This window comes from Eublepharis macularius, chromosome 9 (assembly GCF_028583425.1).
Source record: "Eublepharis macularius isolate TG4126 chromosome 9, MPM_Emac_v1.0, whole genome shotgun sequence".
In the NCBI taxonomy this organism is placed as follows: Eukaryota; Metazoa; Chordata; class Lepidosauria; order Squamata; family Eublepharidae; genus Eublepharis; species Eublepharis macularius.
In genome coordinates, this window is record NC_072798.1 from 62,160,692 (window position 1) to 62,187,636 (window position 26,945).

General features: G+C 40.9%; 1 protein-coding gene across 1 annotated transcript in view; it reads right to left on the bottom strand.

Annotated features, from left to right (window-relative positions):
* Positions 1-24,928, bottom strand: part of TBC1D15 (TBC1 domain family member 15) — a 41,484-nt gene extending 16,556 nt beyond the window's left edge. The window contains exons 1-9 of the mRNA XM_054988319.1: positions 24,783-24,928; positions 19,132-19,227; positions 18,942-19,016; positions 17,182-17,320; positions 12,098-12,308; positions 5,593-5,686; positions 3,940-4,137; positions 3,686-3,814; positions 559-662 (exon numbers count right to left, since the gene is read on the bottom strand). Of these exons, the coding sequence (XP_054844294.1) occupies positions 559-662; positions 3,686-3,814; positions 3,940-4,137; positions 5,593-5,686; positions 12,098-12,308; positions 17,182-17,320; positions 18,942-19,016; positions 19,132-19,227; positions 24,783-24,806 (1,070 nt within the window). The 5' untranslated portion in view covers positions 24,807-24,928. The remainder of the gene's footprint in view (positions 1-558; positions 663-3,685; positions 3,815-3,939; positions 4,138-5,592; positions 5,687-12,097; positions 12,309-17,181; positions 17,321-18,941; positions 19,017-19,131; positions 19,228-24,782) is intronic.
* Between the last annotated feature and the right edge of the window lie 2,017 nt (positions 24,929-26,945).

Sequence of the window (26,945 nt, forward strand, 5' to 3'; positions counted from 1 at the left end):
GCTTCTTAAAAGACTAGAGTTTATTTGATAAAAAGAAATAAACTCTAGACGGACTCTGTGTGTCTTGATGGAGAAAAGCTTTGCAAGACGAACGCTATAAATAATTTTGTACTGATAAACAAACTTGTTCAAGGAACAGGTTCTGTTTTGCAAGTCTTAACTAAGTGCTAGAAGCTGTCCAAGAGTAAAGATAAATCTTTAGTCTGAGATAGTGGGAACCTTAGTAAGACACAGATAAAAGTCTGTTACAAAAGAAGACATGTGGATGGGACAAATACAAATGGCCACCTGCTGGGCTGCACTGAGCGCATCAAAAAGGGAAGGAGGAAAGAAATCTTTGCTAATCTAGCTTAATCTCATCCCATGAGAACAACTCTGCACTTTCCCTTACTCTTCAACTATATATCAAAGACAGACTATAGGGTAGGACTGCAAGGGAGTGGCAAAACATTAAAGAATTGTCCTGAAAGTGTGCAAAGGAGTTCCCCACAGCACTACTACGGTGTATATTTAAAAGCTGTTTACTCAAGTTTCATCAGATAAAGGACCTCTACTCACATTTTTCTTTTCTGCACATTGGTTCTCTCTTCCCTAGTACTATTCCAAGAAAAATAACCCAAAAGAAATTTCCACACTTCCTTTCGTAAAGCATGACATAACCCCTAAAAAAAAAAAGAGAGAGATACAAGAATAAAAGGCAACATCATGCACTTAAATTAAAAAGCTACACCATCAACAGATTAAAATTCAAAAATCTGGTAATGACATCATTCTACAGCAGGTCGTATCACCTTTGTTTACTGCTACAGCCTGGTCTTCTTTGCTTGCTTTCCCTTTGGACTGTCTATGGTGCTCTGTTTGTATTGCCCTCCTTCACTTCCCCATGACCAGAATTCTTATTCCTCTGCTGTCAACGTAACTTACTTCTGGCTCTTTCTTGAAATACTGATTAAATTTCTTCCGCTCTTAAAGACAAGCTCTCTCAAAATATGACAATAAACTCACTAAGAGTTTCTTGTTTCTTGATCTTCCTCCCATAATGTTTGTGTTTTATTTTGATAAATTTCAGAGTGATAAATAACATGTCTATCAACTTGCTATGCTTCATAAAATTACATATTTTGCAAATCATCATCTCTGTCCTCCCCCATCTCCTTCCCTGTTGTCTTTCATGAGTGCTCAAACTGTATGCCTTCAGGTATGCCCATGACTTGAACATTTGCATTAAGTGCTTAAAATATACAAAATGCTAACAACACTTTATTAATAATAATATCTTGAAGCAAGAGTTTAAAAATAACTGGAAGCAACTCTTCAAGCACCTGTGTTTATAGCAAAAGCCAAATCTTACATATTGTAAGTATTTTTCTGAATTAGTAAAAGAAGGATTTAACTTCTCAAGAAAGTTTTTAAAATAAAGTTATGGAATTCAGTTTAAGGCCCTACTAGAATGCACTCAGATCTTTTAAATGAATGCTGAAATATCTCACCAATTTCCATCCTAAAGTAATAGTGCTTCACTTTTTATTGGCTACTCTAAGAGATGGTTATTCTTAGAACCCTACTCATGCCATTGATTTAATATAAGCCACTGGCAATACTGGTGTGTACCTGGTTGTCACATGGAACAGTACAAGTTTTAGAACCTGTCCCATAGGGCTGAAAAGCAGGAGAAAGTTACATGGTTCAAAAAAGAACTTTAAAAGCTTCTATTCAGTTTTTCTGGGGAATCACAAGTTGTGCAGTTTTTAATTTCACTTAAAAATTTGGCATTCTGAAAATATTTATTTGTGGCTAAGGATATTCTCCCAACAACAACAAAAAAAGATAAACACAAATTAAGAGATACTCTGTGGGGATGGGATTGACAGGACCCTGGAAGCGGTGAGACCCACCACGTGCCTCGGACCCGTGTCCGTTGTGGCTGGTAAAGGCCAGTGCTGATGGAGTACGGAGTCACTTGGAGGCCATTGTTAACTTGTCCCTGAGCTCCGGAGTTTTCCCTGGGGCGCTAAAGGAAACCATGGTGAGGCCTCTCTTAAAGAAGCCATCTTTGGACCCCACCGACCCGGTCACTTACCACCCAGTTTCGAACCTCCCGTTCCTGGGTAAGGTGATTGAGTGGGTGGTGGCGGAACAGCTGCAGAGGTTCCTGAATGAAATCTCAGCTCTAGATCCCTTCCTGTCTGGCTTTTGCCCGGGGCATAGGACAGAGACAGGTGCTGGTCACCTTCACACATCTCTGAGGACACCTGGATCGAGGTGGATTGGCGCTGCTGATATTATTGGATTTGTCAACAGCGTCTGATACGGTTGATTATGAACTTCTAACCCACCACCTCGCCAACGTGGGGATATGCAGGGTTGCCTTGCAGTGGCTGGTCTCCTTTCTCCACATTTGGGGACAAAGGGTGGCGCTTGGGAAGACTGTCATCCCGCCAACCTATGGTGTGTGGGGTCCTGCAAGGAGCAATACTCTCCCCATTGCCGTTTAACATCTATATGCACCCCCTTGCCCAGTTGGTGTGGAGCTTTGGACTTGGGTGTCATCAATATGCAGATGACACCCAGTTATACCTGATGATGGACAGCCAGCCTGGCTTGGCCTCAGGTGTCCTGGAGCGTGCCTTCGATGCCATGACTGATCAGTTGAAACAGAGTCGACTGAAATTAAATCCTACGAAGATGGAGGTCCTGTATTTGAATTGTGAGGGGTTAGGTGCCGGACTCTGACTCCTGACCCTCGACAGGGCACCACTTACACCAGTGTCATCGGTTAGGAGTTTGGGGGTGATTCTGGATGCCTCCTTGAAAAAGGAGGCTCATGTTGCAGCAGTTGCCAGGTCCTCTTTTTTTAAATCTATGACGAACCGGGCAGCTTGTCCCATACCTCTGTTAGCGACTTAACTACAGCGATCCAGGCAATGGTCATCTCTAGGCTGGACTACTGTAACTCACTCTACGTGGGGCGTCCCTTGAGCCTGACCCGGAAATTGCAGCTGGTTCAAAATGCAGCAATGCATGTTATTGTAGGAGCGCCGACTGGAGTGCATATAACATCCACATTGCGCCAGCTGCACTGGCTGCCAGTGGAGTACAGGATCAAGTTCAATGTTTTGGTATTGACCTACAAAAGCCCTATGCGGACTGGGACCAGTGTATTTATGAGACCGCCTCTTTCCATACGTGCCCCAGAGGATGCTCCGATCAGGAGAGAAACATCTATTGGTGGTCCCTGGCCCCAAGGAGGCCCGCCTGGCCTCAACCAGAGCCAGGGCATTCTCGGTCCTGGCTCCAGCCTGGTGGAACTCTCTGTCCACTGAGACCAGGACCCGGCAGGATGTGTTATTGTTTTGCCGGGCCTGTAAGACAGAGGTGTTCTGCCAGGCATATGATTGATGTTGGGCTTGGCCTCCACTGGCCAAAAAAAAAAAAAAAGGAGAAGAATAAAATCTGAATCCCTCCCTACTAAGGTTGTCCACCATCTTATTTGTTGAGCTGTGTCTGCTGCTATAGATTGTTGCCATCTTAGTGTATATTTTTACATGTGAAGTTGAAAAAAAATCTATTTATGGTTTTAATTGTATAAATTAATTTTAATGTGTTTTAAAAATGTTGTAATCTGCGTTGAGACCTTCATGGGGAGGGCAGAATAGAAATCCAAGAAAACAAATAAATAAATTACCCCTTTGAATATCATTTGCTTCATAGAGTCAGCATTTAAGATTCTTCCTTCAGAATCCATGCTTTTTGTCCATTCTTCAATGGACACTGGCTGCCTTCTGTGAACTTCAGGCCGCTTCCCCAAATCAATCTAAAAAAAATATATATATATATAGTTACATAACTGTCAAGTCAGTGGTTTACATTTTTTAAAGCTCACTCACAGGAATATTTAATCTTCACACAACTTTCAATCGATGTCATTTACGCACTCACTCGAGTAATGACTTCAAATCCTGGTTCCTCCTGTTGATTTATTTTTAGTCCTGGAATGGCATCACTAATGAAGTCTGCCATTTCTGATGGAGGCCGCTGCTGAACTGATGAATCACTCCCACGTAAACTATCAAAAATGAAGTTGGTCACTTTGGAAAATCCTCCCATTGTTGCTGTGTAAGGATCTTTCTTCATTTTCTAAAAATAGCGGAGGAAAAACAAATTTTAAGAACGGCTCGTGTAAGCTTGAAAAATTTATAACAAGAACTTAAAAGTATTGATTCAGGAGATTTGCTCTTAAGAACAAGTGATAAATTGTGCAAGAAGGATAAAGGAAGTTGCCAAATCCAAATCACTGTGAATGGACAGCAGCCTCTCTCTCTTTCCAGAAATGGAGCTGCACCAAGAATATTCTAAGCCTGTTCATTTTAACAATGTCAGGTTTACATATTGATATATACATTTCAGAACCTGCCACTCTTCATTATCTCAATTTTTTCTGCATTCAGTTTCAAGTGGCTCATCTGAAGTCAGGCTGTACATCAAGGACAGATCCTACACAAAGATCTATACCTCAGAAGACATAGCCTGACATGTAGGAAAAAAATAATGTTAGATAAAGATCTCTAGAGAGAACATTACCTCTCTAAATAGAGAAAAAAGAGTGAAAACAAAACTCTCCAAGACTACAAGGAAGACCCAGAAGAGGAAACTGTTATCCATCACCATAATTTTCCATATAATACAAATTATTCATGTTGTTTCTAAAATATGCTCCTTTAATAATAGCTCAGGCAAGCCTGGATAGCGCAGGCAAGCCCTCTCTTCTGATCTTATCTCAGAAGCTAAGCAGGGTCTGCCTTGGTTAGTAATTGGATGGGAGACCTCCACTGAAGACCTGGGTTGTAGAGGCAGACAATGGCAAACCAACTCAGTCTCTTGCAGTGAAAACTCCAACAACGGTTGCCATAAAGTCAGCTGTGACCTGATGATACTTTTCTCTTCCACCACCACTAAGATTACAGTCACTACAAACCAATACTGACACTGCTGGTGCCTCCTGTTATACAGAGGCTTGGATCTAAAGAACTGCAAATGGAACAGAGTTCATGGAATTAATCCCTGCCAATGCCCATTTTAACCATTTACATCCAGAGCCAGTTTGGTGCAGTGGTTAAGAGCGCAGGACTCTAAGCTGGAAAACTGGGTTTGATTCCCCATTCCTCCACATGAAGCCAGCTGGGTGACCTTGGGTCAGTCAGTTTCTAGGAGCTCTCTCAGCACCATCCAACTCACAGGGTGTTTGTTGGGGGGATACTAATAGCATATTTTGTAAACCACTCTGAGTGGGCATAAAGTTGTCCTGAAGAGTGGTATATAAATCGAATGTTGTTGTTGTTGTTATCCCCTCCCCTCAAAAAGCCATTCCTTAGAGCCAGGAAAGCAGGAACGAAAGTTGAAATGAAGAGATTGACAAAGATTGCTTTCATGAAACCAGATACAGGATTCTTTGGATCCAAGTCAGAAAGCACTACAATCAAAATGACAAAAGGATTTGCCAACAGTTTAGAAAGCTAGTTTTATTTTAAAATTGGGTATTTTAATGTCCTGAAAGTTACTCACAGGAATACAAAAAATAGTAAATACATGTACCTGTATTAGACCATATGCTGGTTCATCAAGGAGATTTTCAAAGGACTGTGAAATACTCTGACAATTTACAAGAATTCTTCTATCATTTGGAGATCTGAAAGCCAAACCAATTATTTTTTTTACAGTGATTCTATACTTTCTTATATGGTAAGACTCCTTTTTAGCTTGTCAAAAATGCAACCATTACATTTTAGAATGCTTTGAAGTACATCTATGCTTTTACAAAAGCTAAATGCACTGTGCAATTCTTTAAGAGGACTATATGTGTGTACCCTAGGTATGTATATGACACCACAGTTAGAAAGCTGAAAGAATATGATCATCACCTCCAGGCTTATTCAGGAAATTAGCTGGTTGAATTTCCTATTACTACCATGTGCAACAAATCACTTTATTACTTTTATATCTCATTTACCTGGAACACCTACACCTCTTTGGTTATTAAAGTCTTAGATAAGAGTTTTAATAAAATGCTATCGCTTTCCAATAGCAATGTAAAAAGATGCTGTGTATGCGCCAGAGGATATGAAATTCAACAAGAGATTGCATCTTCAAGTCAGAAGAGGCCACATAATCAGCCCCGACAACATCACTGTTAATAAACCAAAAGTGAAGCTTGCTAATACAACACAGGAAGCCCAGGCTGTGTCTTGTGTCACACTTAGCTAACCCATTCAAATGAAAGCCCCCTTGAGATAGTAATGGATGGCTGATTTGAGAACATTACCCAAAGGAAGTTTAATTAAAGTGAAACTTGCTTTGAGTAATATTCACAACATTTTTTTTCTGATTTTCTAACAGCGGAAACACATATTATTCTAGTAACATTAAAATGAACTGAACTTAGAAACTTTCAACAAGGCAAAGCCTCAAAATTTTATTCCATCTCATGTATTTTAAAATACTAATCTTGCAGTGACTAAAAAAAAATTAACATTCAGATAGACAAATCACTAACTAGAAACTGACTATTCTAAAAGAATCTAAAATGGATTTAAATAATCATTAAAAGATTGCTCAATCACTCTCAAGGCCCAGATTCAAATATATATTGAAAAGACGACACTATTCTGTCTTAAAGGTAGCCCACATCACCACAGAATACTGTCCAACTTTTGATTAACAGTCCTCTGACTAGGTTTTTAAAAGCTAAAGTATATCTAATGATAAAAACGCACTGTTATTTATTTTATTTTATTTGATTTATACCCCGCCCTCCCCACAAATGGGCTCAGGGCGGGGGAAACTGCTTAGATCTCAGGGTGTTAGATCCTGTTAGATCTCAGGGTGGGGGAAACTGCTTTACGAATATTTTTCTTCGTTACCTGGAATGCCTATTTTATTCCATGGCCAATCAGTAAAGGCAAGTTCTTTGAAGAGACTAACCTGAAACTAGGAATGCATTAAGCAGATGAAGAAGTTGCCAAAGGGATGGGAAGACTGAGGGCTTGGCTGTATATGAATTAGGGTTGCCACCTCCTAGTGGGAGGTGGGAGATCTTGCACTCAACTTTTGTGCAGTCCTTGTGTGTGCTCCTGGCTCCATGATGATGCCACTTCTGGGAAGTGACATCATTGGGCAGGACATCAGGCCACCCCTGGGAATGTTCCCAAGCTCCACAGTGGGTCAATTTTGGCCCATTTGGGGCCGAAATTGGCTCACTGCAGAGTGCAGGAGAACTGCTGGGGCAGCATGACATCATCATGTAGGGCCCTGAAATGATCCTGTGCTTTGTAGTGGGCCAATTTTGGCTCCAAACGGGCTCGATTTGACCCACTGCAAAGCACAGGAGCACTGCGGGAAGGGCCCTGCAGAGCTCCTGTGCTCCACAGCAGGCCAATTTAGGCTTCCCATGGGCCTCATTTGGGCTTCCCATGGGCCAATTTAGGCTTCCCATGGGCCTCATTTGGCCCACAGGGGGCACAAATTGATCCACTGTGGCATGCAGGAGTGCACCACACCACCAAACAGCACACTCTGGAAGACACATTCCCCTGCCTTTGCCCTTACTGGCCAGGTAAGCGGTGGCTAGGGGCAGAAGTTGGGAGCAGGGGATCCCCCACCCCCAGCGGGGGACTGGTAACCCTAATGTGAACAGTTCCTTCAGAGACAAGACTGCTTTTTAATTTGCTGTAGGAATGTTATACTTTTCCTCCATGCAGCTCAGCATGGCAGGCACAATTTCCCTCCCACCCACCATCTTCTCCTCTCAACAAGATTAAACTAAGAGTGTTTGGGCCCAAGGTCACTCAGTGAACTTCATGACAACTTGAACACTGTCCCACCCAACCTTAGTTTCCCCTGCTCTAACCAATGCACTATCAGTAGAGAGGAGAAGAATCTGGAGGGGGGGGCATAAATGTTCAGAGGAAAAGGCAACACTCTTTTAGAATGAATGAAATGTTTGTAAAGATAAAGGTTTACTTACTGAAAATAAGTAGCATGAAGAGTTTTATATAAGAACCTACACCAATAGATCCAGAGAAGTTAGCCGTGTTAGTCTGTAGTAGCAAAAATAGAAGAGTCCAGTAGCACCTTTAAGACTAACCAACTTTACTGTAGCATAAGCTTTCGAGAATCACAGTTCAGATGCATCTGAAGAAGAGAACTGTGATTCTCGAAGGCTTATGCTACAGTAAAGTTGGTCTTAAAGGTGCTACTGGACCCTTTTCTATTTTTACACCGATAGAGAATAACAAGCAGAGAACCTGCAAGGATTTGTAGGGGACATCTCATTTCCCTCTCCACCACCTATTTCCCCTGTTTCCTTCCTGAAAACCCCTGTCAGTCTCTCTCTGGTTGGTGCTGGCCACTAGGCCCAGCTGCATGGTGGGGAACCTGCAAGAGCTTGTGAGGATCCCTCACTTTCCCCTATAGCTCCTTCCCCACACTATGTCCTCTTTCCTTCCACCCACCATCTTCTCCTCTCAACAAGATTAAACTAAGAGTGTTTGGGCCCAAGGTCACTCAGTGAACTTCATGACAACTTGAACACTGTCCCACCCAACCTTAGTTTCCCCTGCTCTAACCAATGCACTATCAGTAGAGAGGAGAAGAATCTGGAGGGGGGGCATAAATGTTCAGAGGAAAAGGCAACACTCTTTTAGAATGAATGAAATGTTTGTAAAGATAAAGGTTTACTTACTGAAAATAAGTAGCATGAAGAGTTTTATATAAGAACCTACACCAATAGATCCAGAGAAGTTAGCCGTGTTAGTCTGTAGTAGCAAAAATAGAAGAGTCCAGTAGCACCTTTAAGACTAACCAACTTTACTGTAGCATAAGCTTTCGAGAATCACAGTTCAGATGCATCTGAAGAAGAGAACTGTGATTCTCGAAGGCTTATGCTACAGTAAAGTTGGTCTTAAAGGTGCTACTGGACCCTTTTCTATTTTTACACCGATAGAGAATAACAAGCAGAGAACCTGCAAGGATTTGTAGGGGACATCTCATTTCCCTCTCCACCACCTATTTCCCCTGTTTCCTTCCTGAAAACCCCTGTCAGTCTCTCTCTGGTTGGTGCTGGCCACTAGGCCCAGCTGCATGGTGGGGAACCTGCAAGAGCTTGTGAGGATCCCTCACTTTCCCCTATAGCTCCTTCCCCACACTATGTCCTCTTTCCTTCCACCCACCATCTTCTCCTCTCAACAAGATTAAACTAAGAGTGTTTGGGCCCAAGGTCACTCAGTGAACTTCATGACAACTTGAACACTGTCCCACCCAACCTTAGTTTCCCCTGCTCTAACCAATGCACTATCAGTAGAGAGGAGAAGAATCTGGAGGGGGGGGCATAAATGTTCAGAGGAAAAGGCAACACTCTTTTAGAATGAATGAAATGTTTGTAAAGATAAAGGTTTACTTACTGAAAATAAGTAGCATGAAGAGTTTTATATAAGAACCTACACCAATAGATCCAGAGAAGTTAGCCGTGTTAGTCTGTAGTAGCAAAAATAGAAGAGTCCAGTAGCACCTTTAAGACTAACCAACTTTACTGTAGCATAAGCTTTCGAGAATCACAGTTCAGATGCATCTGAAGAAGAGAACTGTGATTCTCGAAGGCTTATGCTACAGTAAAGTTGGTCTTAAAGGTGCTACTGGACCCTTTTCTATTTTTACACCGATAGAGAATAACAAGCAGAGAACCTGCAAGGATTTGTAGGGGACATCTCATTTCCCTCTCCACCACCTATTTCCCCTGTTTCCTTCCTGAAAACCCCTGTCAGTCTCTCTCTGGTTGGTGCTGGCCACTAGGCCCAGCTGCATGGTGGGGAACCTGCAAGAGCTTGTGAGGATCCCTCACTTTCCCCTATAGCTCCTTCCCCACACTATGTCCTCTTTCCTTCCACATGGCAACCCCCATAATCCTCCCCTTTCCCGTTTCCTTCTCTCCTTCCCACCTACCAACCAACCAACCCCCATCTTCAGCTATATTACCTAATTTATACCCCACCTTTCTTCACAATGGTGACCCAAAGCAGCTCACATTATTCTCCTCTTGATTTTATCCACACAACCGCCTTGTGAGGTACGTTAGGCTGAAAATGTAACTGGCCAAAGGATACCCAGGCTGCTTCCATGGCAGAGTGGGGATTCTAACATGGGTTTTCCAGATCCTAGTCTGAAATTCTAACCACACTGGCTTTTGTGCAGTGGCTTTTGTAGGAAACAACTGGCCCTGGGTAAGCCACACAAGTCAGAAGGCGGCAAGTCACCCAGTTGTTGCTGCAAGATTTGACCCCCTTGAGCCTTCCCCCTAAATCAGCCCTGAAAAGGGCTGCCCCCTCCCTTGCCTTTTGCTGACAGAAAGCAAGAGTTAAATCTTGACAGTACTGTGTGGTTGCCTAGCAACCAACAGTCACTGAGAGCATTTATTTCTTAAAGTTGCTGGTGCTGTTTCTATCATTGGGGGATGGGGTTAACCCCCCCAATGTTTTCTTTTTTAAAGATTTCACATTTTTCTGCAAACCTGGGAATTTTTTCAGGCTTACAGAAAGATCTAAGAAAAATAAGGAGCACCATGGAACTCACAAACGAAGGCGAGATCACCAACCTTCTGAGAGGAAAACTGAAAATCAATAAACACTAACACAAGTGCAATGCGCAAAATTCTACTATAATTCATGATAGTAAATTCAAGTAATCAGACAAAGTGCATGGTGCTCAATTATCAATAAATATAACAATAAATAGACAATAATTGTCAATTTCCCCGGCAGAAGGTCGGTGATCTTCCCTTGTTTTATAGAACTGTCTTGTTTTATTTGTGGCTCCAATCTCTGGATTTAAGTATCCACAGATTTGACCATGATGAGAAATAGATTTGTTGATGATGATGATTCCTATGCACATTGTAAACATATACAACATCTTTTTAAGTATACACTGGTTGTTCAAATGCAGTTACTTTTGTCCACAATAAATATGCCAAAATGTGTATAACACCCTACTGAAGAGTTCAGTGTTATTTAATTCAAATTCAAAGTATGCTGATAGCCATGCTGTGATTGTATGAGACTGTTTCTGCCCAAACAGTAAACCATTTTGTTTACTATAAAATTTGTGTTTTATAATTGTATTTTTCTTCTACCAGTCAGAAGGCAAAAACTAAGACGTGTGCCAAGACAGAGGCGCTCTTCCTCTCTCTCTAATAAGAGGAATAATTGCAATTGCATTATACTTTTAAATGTCATATAAATTATACATTATAAATGATATATTTTATATTTTTTAACAGTGAAATAAGTTTAGGTTTGATAAATATTGCATACATTTCAATTTCTTCCAAAAGAATCTCCCCACCCTACAGCTTCAAAACTTCTGGAAATCCTATATCTCTATAACACGCTGGATCTCAGTGCAGCTACAGATGAATTCTGCATTCCCATATTCTGTTTTATACTCAAAGGTTTCCCTGTATTAAGAAACCTGGCTGTTAACATCTCCAGAAGGCACCAGCCCCTCTTGAACTTCTTGACTTGGAAGGTGGAACTTATCCATATTAAATTCTCTTGTCAGTTCTCTTAATCATTACAGTCATTGGTAAAGACAACTTCCAACCCAATGTAACCATTCCCCTATTTCCTTATGTTCTTTGCTTCAAACAGTTAACTTAAGACAGAAGACTCTCGTTCCAGCACTGCTGCATTTGTTCTTCCACCTTCATGATTTTCTGTTTTTCTACAGGCTATGGCTGTCAATCAAAAATCACCTGCATATGAATAATCCAATCAAGCCATCCAATTTTTCTTCAGAGAAACCCTTCCGCTTTCCCTAAATTTCCACAGAGACCAATTAAGGAGCACTGAACAATAAAACAAAATACCACTAGTTCTTAAAAAAATTATGAATGACAAGTAAACCATTTTTAAGAACTACAAGTGAGAGCTATTAAAGAAGGCCGCTAGTAGCTAAACCTAAGTTCTAATAACAACATCAGATCCTTCTGTAATTCTGGCTATGTAAACAAACTATAGTAATGTTCACTCTGGGAATCCTCAATACTTACTCACAGAGCACCACGTATTTTTTAAGAGACTGAATCAATAAGCAGCTGTCTCCATGGTGAAAGTGAAGAGCTGGGAGAACAACATCATCCTTTAAACAGAACACCAAATAGGACCATCCCATTCCTTCTTTGTTTTGCTTAATGGACTTTAAATCTGTTAAACTGAACAGAAAGGACCATTTGCTTTCTCCATTTGTACGAACAACAGCATCTGAAGGAGAAAAAAAGATTATCTTTTAGCCACTTGGGCCCACATCAACATGGACTGGAAAATACCAATGATAACTTCTGAGAGTCAGCACAATTGTCAATATACTCTGCATCCAGTTCTTAATTTCTGATAGCTCCCTTTCATCTGCAGTGGCTACCTGCCATTCAGCTAACAGTGATGCATTTCTCCAGTGCAAAGAGCTTTCTTGAATTGTGAAAGATTCTAATGCTAGAGGAACACAACATCATTAGCTGAGGAGAGTGGTAAGATACAAACCCTAATTCCTACTGAGGAAAAGGGCATACCTCCACCTGATCTGCATGAAGGCCAAAGGTTAAAAGGATCCCAGGTGAAACCTTACAGTCACTGCCAATCAGAGTAGAGTTTACAGGATTTATATGCTCCTATTCAGTTTGTTCAATCAAGTTTGAAGTCTTTGACCAATTGACTCTTCCTAGGACAGCTGTCTTGTCTGTAAATGTATAAAAATACAACTTTTACAATATATTTTGATAATGATATAGTAACTACTAAAAGCTCTAACTACAGATCCAGTAAATATACAGGTAGTTTCTGTCAGAGTTACTATTATTTTATTTAAATATTTCTAAGCCGCCTTTGTACTCAACTTAAAGGTTCCCTAGGCAGCAAACACCAAGTGGTAAAATAAAGAATAGCCAAGAATGCAGCTCCTTCATCACAACAGTGTCTGCATGCTTACACGGGGCACTTTCTTGAGAGTGCAGTAGATGTGTTAGCCCAGGGATTACTGCTACTTTCCCCAAGTGAACAGCAAACTGTATGTGTAGACTTTTAAAAAAGGCGAAGAATTCAAATTTGCTTAGGAATTTTTCCAGGTTTTGTATGCATTTGCCCAAAAAACTCAGTTCAGCGTTCTCCTACCCATCACCATGTACTAAGGCATAGTTTATAGAACATAAAGTCCTTGCAAGAAATAAATAGCTAAACATTTTGTAAATGAAAAATACAATCCTGAACGATTATATCGTTTGAGGGGGACAAAAAGGGGTCATTGCTGTGAAATACAGCTATTTTCTTCAATTAAACTGAGCTCAATCCAATTATGCGTGGGCAGATTCCCAGTTTCCTATCCCCTTCCCATTATATATTAACAAAGGCAGGAGAAACAGAGAAAAGAAATCTAGTGTGCCAGTACAACAACAACAACAAAGCCTTTATTGGCATATCTCAGGTGCCAGTAATACTCCTCTTCCATAAGCAGACTCTGAGCCCACACTCAACCTCATTGGATGCCACCAGCTTTTTTGCTAGTATAAGAGGACCATTACAAACCTGAAAAGACTATACTATGGATTATATAGCCAGGCGGAATAAGGCTCCAGCAAAGAGCAGAATCAGGCAAAATTACTCTTTTGCCCTCTTGTAATGGAAAAAAGCTAGGAAAATCCAATCCATAGCATTTTACCATTGCAATGCTTCTATAACAGGAATACGGGAAAGAAAAGATCACCAATAAATGTTAACCTTTCTATTACTGATTTTGGTTGCCAACCCAGTTCCCAGGATCTGAAGTAGAACATTACTTAACCATCCAATATGAAAATGGCAAGTGTGAAATACTTCTGCAGTGTATATGTTACACATGCTTCTAATACAAAACCAAACCAAAATCTCTCTCCCTATATGCCAGTTTTTTCATAGGTTTTCAGTTGGAAAACTAGAAATGTTAGGAAAAAAACATACTAAATGCAGACCTCAGAATATTTGTATGCAACAGTCATATATAAAAAGTTCTTTTTTGCAACAACAAAATGTAACTGGCAAAATTTGTCTCTAGCTGTAAACTTATAACAGTGACATTTTGTGTAAGAGGGCCCCAGTACAGTATATAGATTCTAAGTAATAATAACCATTGTGAATACCAAGAACAAATAATTATCTGATCCACTGACTGCTTTCCCAAACTACTCTAAAATATCACATAGACACATGAGCTCACCCCCTAGTGTCCAAATAGATACACCATCCTAAAACATACTAATAAAACACATTCTATTTACTCACTCCCCCAACTCAATTTAAATATTACTTCTTTACAGATACAAATAATTCAAGGGAAGAAACACTGCCATAGCAGTCTAAATTACACTAAGAGGAAGAACCGTTCTCTGAAGTCTGGCAAACCATAAGCCTCTTCATCTACTTCAATAGTAACCAAAAGAAAAACTTAATACTAGACAAAGAAGCAACAAACTGCTTTTGGGTATTGACAATAATTTGACTTTTAAAAAGGAAACTTTGAAATGTCAAAGGCAACTCAACATTTTATCATTTACAGAACACTTTCTGGAGCATCTAGCCTGGCAGCAGGCCATTTACTTGGCAAATATGGCCATGTGGAGATGTGCCATAGTTACCTCAAAGAGAGACTACTTTTTATTTATTTAGGTCATTTATAGTCAGCCCTTCTCACTGAGACTCAAGGTGGATTATATAGTGTGAGTCAGTACAATCAATATTAAGTCATTTCAATATACATGTAATGAGTATATACGTGCAATCTGCAAGAAAAGAAAGGTTTAAAGATTTAATAATGTTAAAACAGAGCATAGGAAAAGTCCATGACTGATATTTTAAACAATATAGGAAATACCCAGTAGGATCATACTTATAGCGATAATAGTGAAGTCTATATATAGTCTCTCACTGTTTACAGTAAAAGTAGTGAAGTCTGTGGTTCCTCCCTACCCTTTACTGATGAGTTCCCTATCCTTTCTACTGATGGATCTCTTGAGATCACTTCCTTACAGTACAGCCCTCCCTTGTGAACAGTAGGCCGTCTTGAACAATTCAGCTTTGCATCATTTATGGGAGGCCCAGAGAGTGGGAACTTTCCTAACCTCCTCAGGTAGACCATTCCATAAAGTGGGGGCCACCACAGAGAATGCCCGTGTATGAGTTCAGTTTCAATTTGATTGCTTTCAGCCATTTGACTACAGTCGTCAAACAGCAACCTAAGATCTCTACTTCATCCCGCGGTGACTTGGATAGTGAGATATAGAGCTGGGTGTCATCAGCAAATTGATGGCATCCAATTCCATACAAATGAGTTCTCCTGAAGGCTTTATATAGAGGTTCAACAACAGGGGGGATAAGACTGCACCCTGTAGAACTCTGTAAGATAATTTCCATTCTGCAGATAGGTGGTCCCCAACAGCTACCCTCCAAGTCTGTCTCAAGAGAAATGATTTCAACTAGTCTAAGGCACATCCCTTGACACCCACTTCTGCCTCCAGGCACCTCAACAAGATGGCATGGTATACTGTATCAAAGGCAGCAGATAGGCCAGGAGGAGCAACAATGTTCAGGCAGAGATCATCAACTAACGCCACAAGAGAAATCTCTATTCCATAGCCCATCCTGAATCCTGACTGAAATAGATCCAAAGTACTAGATTTATCCAAGACCTGGAGTTAGTCAGCTACCACTCTCTCAGTCACTTTGCCCAGAAAGGACAGATTGGAGATGGGGCAATAGATGGCCACATTGTTTTTGTCGAGCAATGTTTTTTTAAGGAGTGGGCAGATAACTAGATGTTTGAGAGGTTGGGGGAAGGGTCCTTAGTTAGTAACTGATTTACAACAGACCTCAAGGGCTCATTTATGTGGTCTTTACATGATTTTAGCAGTCAAGATGGACAAGGGTGCAGTGTACAGGTTGTGGCTTTCACAGATGCCAGGATCATGTCAATATCCATTGCTGTAATTGGTTCAAAGTGGTCCATATGTGAACCAGATGATGTAATGGGAATTTCTTTGCCCTCACATTACAGCTACCATCCAGATCTGAGCATATTAATGCTATTTTCTCAGCAAAAAACTTTGCAAAGGCATCACAGCGTTTACAGCTGTGATTCAGATTTAAGAGTTAGGAGATGACGAGATATCTTTAATAACTGGGTCGTGAGCTGGCTGATGCAATGGTTGCAGAGAAATAGCACTGAACATGGGTCTTCACTTTAAGTTAATTCAGAAACTTCCTCTGGTATAGAATATAGCAGCTTGATTACTAAGCAGGTACAAGGCAGAACATGCATGCCATATCCATCTTTCAGTCACTCCACTGATTATCAACCAGTTACCAGGCTCAATTCAAAGTACTGATTACCACTTACTAAGTCCTTCAGGGGAATCCACAAACCTCGGACCCACAAACCTGCAGATCACCTCTCCTAGCACGCTCTACTATAGTAGCTTTGGCCATCTGAACAGAACCTTTTGAAGTTCCCACAATAGTTAAGATCAGCAATTGCCTGCTCACATGCATTCTCTGTGGAGACTCCAACCTCGTGGAAGAGCTTGCCTGAGGATGTCAGGAAGGCTCCCACAGAACTATCATTCCTCAAAAAGGGCCAAGCCGAAATGTTGGGAGGACATTCTTAAAGGGCACTTTCATATGGAAGTGAGTAGCGCATTGTACTGTACCTTTATAATCCCGTTTTCTTCAACACTTGCACTAGGCCAGCCTATGCAGTTTGCTGTTCACACTGTCGCTCAGTTTTGTATTACTAGTCCTACTGCATTGCTCACTAGGTATCTTATACTGTATGATTATATTGATGCTCTCGGTGTCATTCAATTTTATACGCCTAGTCATACCGCATTGTTCATTTGATGTCCTATATGATTATATTTTTTCTCTTTCTTTATTCTATAATCCTCGAGTCTCAATGAGAAAGGCAGGCAATAAATACACACATTTTGCCCAGTTAGTAGAACCTTGTAGCCTCCTTCTCCCCACAAACACAAACAGATGATTAGCATCATCATTCCTGATCTCTAATAAAGAATGAATAAAGAACTCAGTAAGTGCAAATGCAACAATCATGTACCTCCATTTGAATGTGGCTTCTTCTTAAAAGAGACTGTGTTGACCATGTCCCATTCTGCCTCGTAACTGTTCATATGTTCCGGCCCCCGTGGAGTCTTCTCTTTAGGAGTCTGAGCCCATTCTACAACTGAACTGGAATCCTGAATAAGATATCAAAAACATATTCCTTGCAACTAATAATAAAAGCATTTTTTCCTTTCCATGAGACCATTTCCGATTTATACACACATATGGTTGTGAAAAGCCAACTGAAGTTACAGCAGAGAGAGCTAAGTGCAGAAGAACCAGGAAGGTCTTTCAGACTAAAAATAAGATGACTTTGCAAATAATTGTCCAGGAGGTGTGGGAGTCACACTCTTCTTCTTTTGTCCCAACAACTGTTCTTCTCCAAGCCCTAACCCACCCTTCCCTCTTATATCCCAGGCTATCATTTGGACTCAGAGCCCTGAATACTAACTAATCAAGAAAGGATTTTCATAAAGCAAACAGATGTAGTAAAACAGAATTCTGCAGGAACACCCATTTTCTATTTAGGTAATAAGGTTTTAATTTAATTCCTTATGAAATATTTAGGAAGCTTCTCTTCTCCCTGTTTATAATACATTGTTTACAAGACATATAGTACTGTCTGTATCTCAGCATTTCTCTAATTACAAAATCCAATTTATGCCACATAGTATACTTTTTATTTCATTGTTATTTAATTTGAGTGATCCAGTTGTACTGCATTATACACTGAACGTAGTTTACTGTTTTTTGCATTAACCAGTAATTCTCAACAATAACGCAAACAAGAAATGAACTACAAAAAGCCAATTATTGCTTCTGTGTATTAATAATCCAAAAAACTGTAAACTTGTGCTCCTAAGAAGACCATTCATTTAAGTTCTTAGAAACAACATTTAAGCCTCCTGATTTTGGGAATAAAATGGCAGCATGCCTAGTTTGGTCAAGAAATTTGAATGTTTTTCTTACAGAGTCAAATTGGAATTTAGACATTATGTGTTGGATGACAACTCGAGCTGATTATTACCCGCAACAAAGAACTACTAAATGTTTTATTTCTAGGAAATGTACAAAAATCACTTTACAAAAATCATAAAGCCTACCTTCAATGTTTATTCTGTACTGCAAATGAAATTACAGAAATTTAACACCAGCATCATGACAACCCTTACTATGGTCTTCTGAGCAGACTAATAATAATAATAACATTCGATTTATATACCGCCCTTCAGGACAACTTAATGCCCACTCAGAGCGGTTTACGAAGTGTTATTATTACCCCACAACAATCACCCTGTGAGGTGGGTGGGGCTAAGAGAGCTCAAGAGAACTGTGACTCGCCCAAGGTCACCCAGCTGGCTTTGTGGAGGAGTGGGGAATCAAACCCGGCTCTCCAGATTAGAGTCCCGTGCTCTTAACCACTACACCAAACTGGCTCACTACACCAAAACTAACCCTCCTGTCCCCATTTTATTCCTAAATCTATATTCCCATTTGCCACAAACAGATCTCAACCAAGACACAAAGAGTTGTTTGCACCAGTTTTAAGGGAAGTAGTAGCATAAGACAAAACAAGGACCAAAAGATCAAAGATCTGTGGGTTTGAACCCACTCAGACAGAAGAGTTTAGTGTATATGTTAATTTATCTTGCATGAACAGAAATGAGTTTCTAACAATGAAAGCAAGATTTGTTTTACTATTTAAAGCAGTTTTCTGAACCTTGGAAAAAAGGCTGTTGCAAGTAATCAACATACCTTTCTAGCATACAGTATATTAGAAGAGTCTAATGCATCATCCTGGGGTCTCCAATCTACTATTACTTCAGTTTCCTATAACACAAATTTTAAAATTATTCATATACATTATTATAAATTTCTCTATTAAAAATCCACATTCATTTTATACACACGCACGGTGCATTTATCAGAAATCTGATTTAAATACCTTTTCTACAACTCGTAGTATTCCAGATAGTAAGCTGTCCTGATCATCATTTCCACTGGAAGAGTGAATGAAAACCCCTTCTTGTTCATACACAACCTTAAAAAAATGAAAATCTGATTTAAAAGTTGGTTGTATAAAAGCATTTTTTGCAACATGATGTCTGAACTAATTCTGGGACAAGGGCATCATTCCGTAATCTAACCAGGACCTTTCCAACAATGTGTAAGGTTTCAGTTTAAAGTGATCACAGGTTCAATTGTATCTGTTTAATATGGTTAAGGGATTCAAAACATAAACGTGATTACAATTTTGGAGAGGATGCTGTATAAGGATATTCAAACACAGAATCACAAATAATATGAAAGCAATACCAACTAAGCTGACATCAAGTTCATTTATAAGAGAAAAACTATTCTTCATTGAAGAGTAGACACTCAGTGTCAGGCTCTGCCAGTTAGATCCCCAGTTACTTCACTGAAGACACTTCAAGAATCCAGTTACAGTTTCTTTATTAGAGATCCATCAGTATCAGCGCACTCAGACAGCAACATTGGCAGAAGTGACGTAAGGGGGGAAAGCAATGTTAGTTACAGGGCACGATTCCCACGTTGGGATAGAGACTGTTAGAATTTAGGCACGCAGGGCCTAGGAGGTTGGGGGCAGTAGGGGAGGGGAAGGCAAGGATGAGCTCATTTCATGTCTCAAGGAGATATGGCTCTGGCCAGCACTTCAAGGACACTTTCTCATGCCAGTCGAGAAAGTGAAAGCAGCCACCTGCAAGAAAAGCGGTTCCTGGCTACACAGTTAGACAGCTACACAGACAGTTCTTCACACATTCTCAGAGGCCCCAAATACAGTACAGAGAATAAGAGGCACACATGGCAGATTAGCAGGGCACATCTGACAGTAAGGACTGGATGTCAATGAATTCACTGTCACATGCACCTGTGTTTAATTTGTTTATTGTTATGATTCTGTGTGAATACCACTATTTATGCAAATTGAAGTGAATTCTGTTTGATACTGCCACCCACTTGTGTGGTGACCACTGTCTGTGATAACGTATTGTTCTAGTGGGTCCTCTGTTTGGAATTCACTCCTGACATAAATGGTAACAAAAAATGAAACTACAACCATAATTTAACAGAATACTAAGACTGAAGAATATGAGAAGGGAGGAAAGAAAAGAACCTGAGTGCTGAGCATGCACAAGCAAGTCTCCCCCACTCCAGGCAAATTATACAAGTAAATAGGACAAAATTCCAGCACAATAAATGCAAAACATTAGAGGTACTAAAATATGCTACTAAATGAATCATGGCACTGATCCAGTATTGCCATATGAGTATATCATTAAGCTAAAGCGGAGGTCTCCCATAAGTGACTACTGGTGCTTGCCAGCTGCTACAGAGCAGCTTGTGCATTTTTTAAATTTCGCTGCTTAGCTGATAGCTTCATTTCTGGTAATCTTTTTAGTCTAGAAGATGTTCTTAGGATAAAATAAAACTTGGTAACACATGGGTAACATGTAACTTGGGATATTTTTCATTATTCACAAGTCACTCTCATTAAAGGAGAAGTTGGCAACCGCTAGGATAAAGGTTAGAAATTTATCTCGATGCCTCTCAATATTGGGGTTCTCTTTAGTAATCATAACGGCTAATAGCTAGCTGTTCATAATGTATGAATTAGTTTAGTATCTTAAATCCATTTAAGCTACTGGTCATTGTCACATCTTATGGCAGAAAATTACAAAAAGTGTAGGTTGTAACAGAAGTATTTTCTTTTGGCTGGTTGACAGTGCAATCCTAAAGAGAATCACATTCTCAGGAGTCCGCTGATTTCAAAAAAGCTCAGTGTAGGATTGCACTATTATATTTCACAAGATGTCCTCAACGCTATGGCTTGGATCCTGCCAAGTGTTTTAGCATACAGAAGGACTTCCACCTATAGATTACAATTTTCTCATCTCCCCCATCCTACTGCAGCCTAAATCATATCACTTCATACTGTTCAGGGGAGCAGGATTGTCCCCTGGGAGCAGCATATTAGGCTGCAGCGGGAGGAGGGAGACAAGAAAGTCACATGCTATAGAAACGTTAGCTGGACGTAAGCCCATTGTATTATGGGAGAAATTTTTGTCTATCCACTTAACCCACACAATGAACAATTTTATAAGCCTCTGATCATTTGCCCACCTTAGTTTACCTGCTTCCTAAAATAAAAGTTTTAACTCTTCCTTGAAGGAAAAGCACTCTAGACCCCTGACCATTTGGTTGCCCTTTCTGGCATCTTTACGAACTCTAAAATCTCCTTGTTGCCATGACCAGATCTGTATATGGTATTCCAAATTCCACCACAAATTTATATAAAAGCATTCTGATGCCAGCAGTTTTGCTCTCAATTCCCTTCTTAATAATCCTTAACATACAATTTGCTTTTGTCACTGTATCCTGACCCTGCTGATATTTGCATCAAGCTGACCCACCATGACCCCAAGATTCTTTCCTAATTCAAACCTCTCCCATTTACAGGTGAATTCAGGATTCCGTGCAAAAAAGTAGCCCAATTTACATTCACTTACAGTGAAATCCAAATGCCATTTTGCTTCCCATTAACTTAGCCTGGCATGACGTATTCGGTGTTCTTTACAATCATTTAGATTTTACCATCTGAAATAATTTACCATCATTTACATATCCGGGCATCTGAATCTGACGGGGCATCTGATTTTGATCGAGCATGCTGACTTATCGGCAATAGCACCAGTCCTGATATAGCTCCTTGCAGGATCCCATTAGTTACATCCATACATTGTGAGGTTATCCACTTACTCTAACCAATTAATGAATACTCTTATGAAATTCTCTCTTAACTGTGCTCTACATGTCCTACTGTGATGAAATCATGTGGTTAATTATACCAGCTGATTAACTCCTCTGTTGGAAATTTAAATGAAAACTACTGCTATTTAGTTAGCATTGATAACAAAAAATTGGAACACAATGCTTTCAAATTTCAATCCCCTAGTGTGATGCACCAATCAGCCAACATATGCAAGACTTCCAAGAGAAAGACTGGAAGATAATTGAGGGTAGAAACATGCATACCTCATGGGATTTCTCTACACTGAAAAAGATGTGTCTGTACCCTGGGCAACAGAACACAAACTACGATTATAACCAAAAACAAATTTAACCTTGCAGCAGCAAATACAAACATGTGCTGTGACTCACTTACTTTAAAAAAATACATGCTTATCTTGATGATAATGCTTTCTATTACAATGCTTTCTATTACAATGCTCTCATGCTGAATTGGGCACATACTATTATTTGTGCCCTTTTTTAGTGTCAATAAACTTCAGAGCTGTTTTTCCCCCTAACTCCACGAACACATGAAGCTCAGGACTTATTTCTTGCTCACACCCTGGGATTCCATACCAGGAGGGCTTCCTGATTGTGTGAGAAGGGAACAAACCCAAATTTGTTAAAGCGCTCAAGTTAGTCTCCAAGCTCACCTTAGCATGCTAATGGAATACAAGCAGGGTGAGGCCACACTTCAGGCTCATTATTATCACAAATGCACTGTGTGGTTTGTTCATTATTTCTAAGCACAGCTTGGGCACCTTGCACTTAGAGTTACTGAACTACATTTATGTGCATTTAGAATACACATTTTAAAAGACTTCTATGATTAGTATATCTGATCTACATTTCAAAACTAGCTGGAACAAGCTGGTTTTGTCTTTAACATTTAACAAAATCATGCTGAGATCCTTAAACCTACCTGAATGTTTAGTAGATTTGAGCTCCAACTATGTATTGCACACACCCTAACCAATTTTGGTTACGTATAGCACATCTATGAGCTAGGCATGACTAAAAGTAATGAGCTTAAGCACACCAAAATCTGCATACAATTGCATTGATGCAAACCAAAAACTGAGTGGAAAAATTGTGTCTGAAATCTCAAAGAGACTATTGCTTTTCCATGTGTTTCAGTTTAGTGGTTAATTAACTCTAGTAATCAAGTTAGGTAAAACTGAAGGACCATGACTTCCCCAAGCTGTCAGTTTCACAGTCACTGAGCCAATTCAACTCCCATTACGAATGAGAGAAGAAATTGTGCCTGTCTCTCAACATCCAAGCCCACCATTCTGCCAAACAGGTCACACCTATACACCATAACAACAATTATGTGAAAGCTTTTGTCCAACAAAACAAATCTCCCTGTAAAGTGTTTCCCATTACAAGAACAGAACACTATTTACAATCTTGTTATCCAATATTGTATCCTGACACTGACAAATTCAACAGAAATTTCTCCCATCTACTTGCAGATGCATCTGTTGCAATTCTTGGCTGCCAAGCCCATTTGCTGTACTTCGTTTGCAACAGAGCAAAGATTAACTTTATTAGTCTTCTATTAAACTAAATAAAGACACCCTTTAGGAGCAACTCTTGATTTGTTACTTGGGGTGAGGGGATTTATACTACCATGTTACCTAGTTGGAGATGAGATTGTCAAGGATCTATATTCATTCAATGCAGATTGGTTGTTTCTCTTTAATGGACATTATTCTTTCAAACATGCAGGGCAAATGTGAAAGCACCTAGGATGCTTTCTCCTTACTCCAGCATCCTTTCCTTTCAGCAGCTCCTGATGTCTGTGTAACATATCAATTCTAATAGATCCAGAGGAGTTAGCCGTGTTAGTCTGTAGTAGCAAAACCAGAAAAGAGTCCAGTAGCACCTTTAAGACTTTACTGTAGCATAAGCTTTCGAGAATTACAGTTCTCTTCTTCAGATGCATGAAGGGTAAGATGGGTGTTTCATCTTACCCTCCATGCATCTGAAGAAGAGAACTGTGATTCTCGAAAGCTTATGCTACAGTAAAGTTGGTTAGTCTTAAAGGTGCTACAGGACTCTTTTCTATATCAATTCTAAACAAGGCTAGTTTATTAAAAAATCGTGAGAGAGGATCGGCCATCAATACATATGATCTTGTGTAAACTGCAAAAGACAGTTGTGTTTAGTTGTCACTGCGGAGATTGCATATATAACCAAGCTTCCTTACAAATGACAATACCTTTTATATTACCTAGCTTCTTCATCGTACAATTCTGTCCTCTCCCTAAACGGGTACATGGCTGAAGGGATAAGATACCAACTGAAAACACCTTTCAAACATCAGGTAAATTTGCCTTTAAATGTATGCCACAATACTCGTTTTCACGCCCTGACGATCTTTCCTCACGACGAAAGATACACAGCTCCGTCCCTCATAGACCTTCAACCAGGGCGACGTGAAACATGCAGAGCCTTCCTCGCCCTACACAAGGCGCTGCAAGGACCATGGCGTGTCAGATACCAGCACGTGTGGGACCCCTTCCGCCTCTTATTCCGCCAGGTAAAGTGGCATCCCAGCTCACCCTAAATGAAGGAGCAGCCCCCCACCCAATGAAACAGCCAAGGGCCCAAGACCTGCTGGCCTGAGTCATGTCATGTCCCCCCTCCAGCGCCCCTACCCGCGCAGCGCCCGGAGGCAGTGAAGAGGAAGGCCGCCGCCGCCGCACGAGCGGAGCCCCTCAGGACAACCACCTCTCCCCCACCGCGGCCAAACTGCGCCTTCTTTTCCTCTCTGGTTACCTTTCCGCTCACAGGGCCCGCCATGTTGGCTACGAGTGTTTATGATGACGTTGCTCTCTTCACGTGCTTCTAGCGGCTTCACAACAACCTCAGACCAGCCGCCCCCATCTCGCGGGGAGCGGATTGGCGCATGCGTACTTTTACACAAGAGACGAGGACGGGAAGGAAAGTCTGCGCCATAACACCACAAAGACGGGGAAGGGGAGTGAACTTCCGGGCAGCACTGAATGCCGCTCTTGCTGGTTGGCGTCGTTCGTTCTCTGTATCTTTGTGGTGACATCCGCTCCTTGTGGGAGGCTTAAAGGGGAACACTTGTTTGTAGCTCTGTAGGTTCAAAAGTAAGTCGCCCCCCTGCCCCGCCTCCATGTAATGCCTTTATTAGGCTCAAGCCAAAGACACTGGAGAGGAGCAAGAGGAGCAAGGGTTCCGCTTCAGACCCGAAGTCTCAAGGTCTGCGGCGCTGTGAGCCCCTAGGCTTGCCTAAAATGGAACCTCCATAGCTTCAAAGGGCGGGGCCCTTGGTGTCAGTCCGGAGAGGAGGGTGCTGTTGCTACTCGGGTTTCGTCGTTCCCGCCCTCCAGCCTTTCCTGGCACGCTCGTGCAGTTTTAGCCACCAACCCACGCCGAGAGGGTAGATGCTCTTTTAGCATATCCACAAGCACCGCCACCACGCCTTTCCCTCGTCCCTCAGGCCAGAGAGGTAGCTGTAGTGGTTTAGCAAAAACAGGAACTTTTAAAGAATACCGAACTGTTATTCCAGCGGAAGCTTCCCTGAGCTAGAGCCCTTTTGCTCTGATGCAATGAATTGCTATTCACTGGGTGCTCATTTTACGTAGGGAGTATGACCCTTGTCCCTGGAGTTAATTAGCGCTGCTACACACTGTTCTGAACCACTACACAGAGGCAGTAGCTGGAACTCAGTTTCATCATAGGAAGTAAACTGTTAGATCTTGGAAAGCCGGGGTAGTACACAAGTAGCAGAAATCCCTATTGAACTCCACAAAATGTGTAATATTAAAGATCAAACCACCTCCACAGGCAGTCTCAGTAGCAACTATACCAGTATGCCGAGAGCAATTAAATTACAATCCACTATTTAAGAGTCTCCACAGGAGACCTCTGACACCTGAAGAACACAAGTAGGGAGATGCAATGTTAGCCAGGAAAGGTAGTTTAAAAAGAGCCAGCAGCATGGCAAAAGCTTTGCTATACACTGGATCTGTGCGAGGGGGCTGTAAAATGCCAGAAGGGAAACTTAAGCCCATTATAACCTCTCCAGATCCAAGCCCAGCTCTGGAAGGCAGTTTTAGCACATTTCCATTCCTTGCTGCCTTATGGTTGCCATCCCATTTTTAGACTGGAGAGCTGAAATTGTTAGAGCCTTCCTGGAGCCAAAGATGAAATTAAAAAACCCTCTGAGGAGTGATCGGCACCAGCTCTGGAACTACGCTTCCTGACTAACACTGCATCTCCCCACACTTGAGGAACACACAACAAGGTGTCTGGTGCAGAGAGAGAGACTTAATATTTCTGTCTAAAAACATAAAAAGAACCCTGCTGGATCAGACCAGAGGTTCCATCTAATCCAGTATTCTGTCTCATGTGCAGTCCAACCACTTACTCTGGATCAGCAGCGGTGCGTTAGAAGCCAAGTTGCCTCCTAGCACTAGTAATCAGAGGTTTATTGCCTCTGAATGTGGAGGTTCCCTTTAGTCACCATGGTTGAAGACACAGCAATACACCTATCCTCCGTGACTCTGTCTAATCCCAAACTCTCTGCAGCTGTAACTTTCACTAATCACTGCCCCCCCAACCCGGCAACAAATTACACATTTTAATCACTTGTGTCCATCCTGAATCTACTGCTCATCAACTTCATTGGATGCCTTCAAGTTGTATTTTGGAGAAAAGTTCTCTGTCCCATGTATAATTTTATAAAACTCTTCATTATGTCCCCCGTCATCTTTTCTAAACTAAAAAGTCCTAGATTCTTCAGCCTTTCCTCATGGGAAATATGCTCCAACCCCCTAATCATCTTGGTTGTCCTTTTCTGTACTCTTTCCATCTCAGCAACGTCTTTTTTGAGATATGGTAACCAGAATTGCATACAGTATTCCCGATGAGATCACCATAAATCTATACAGGCATTATAATAGTGGCCAT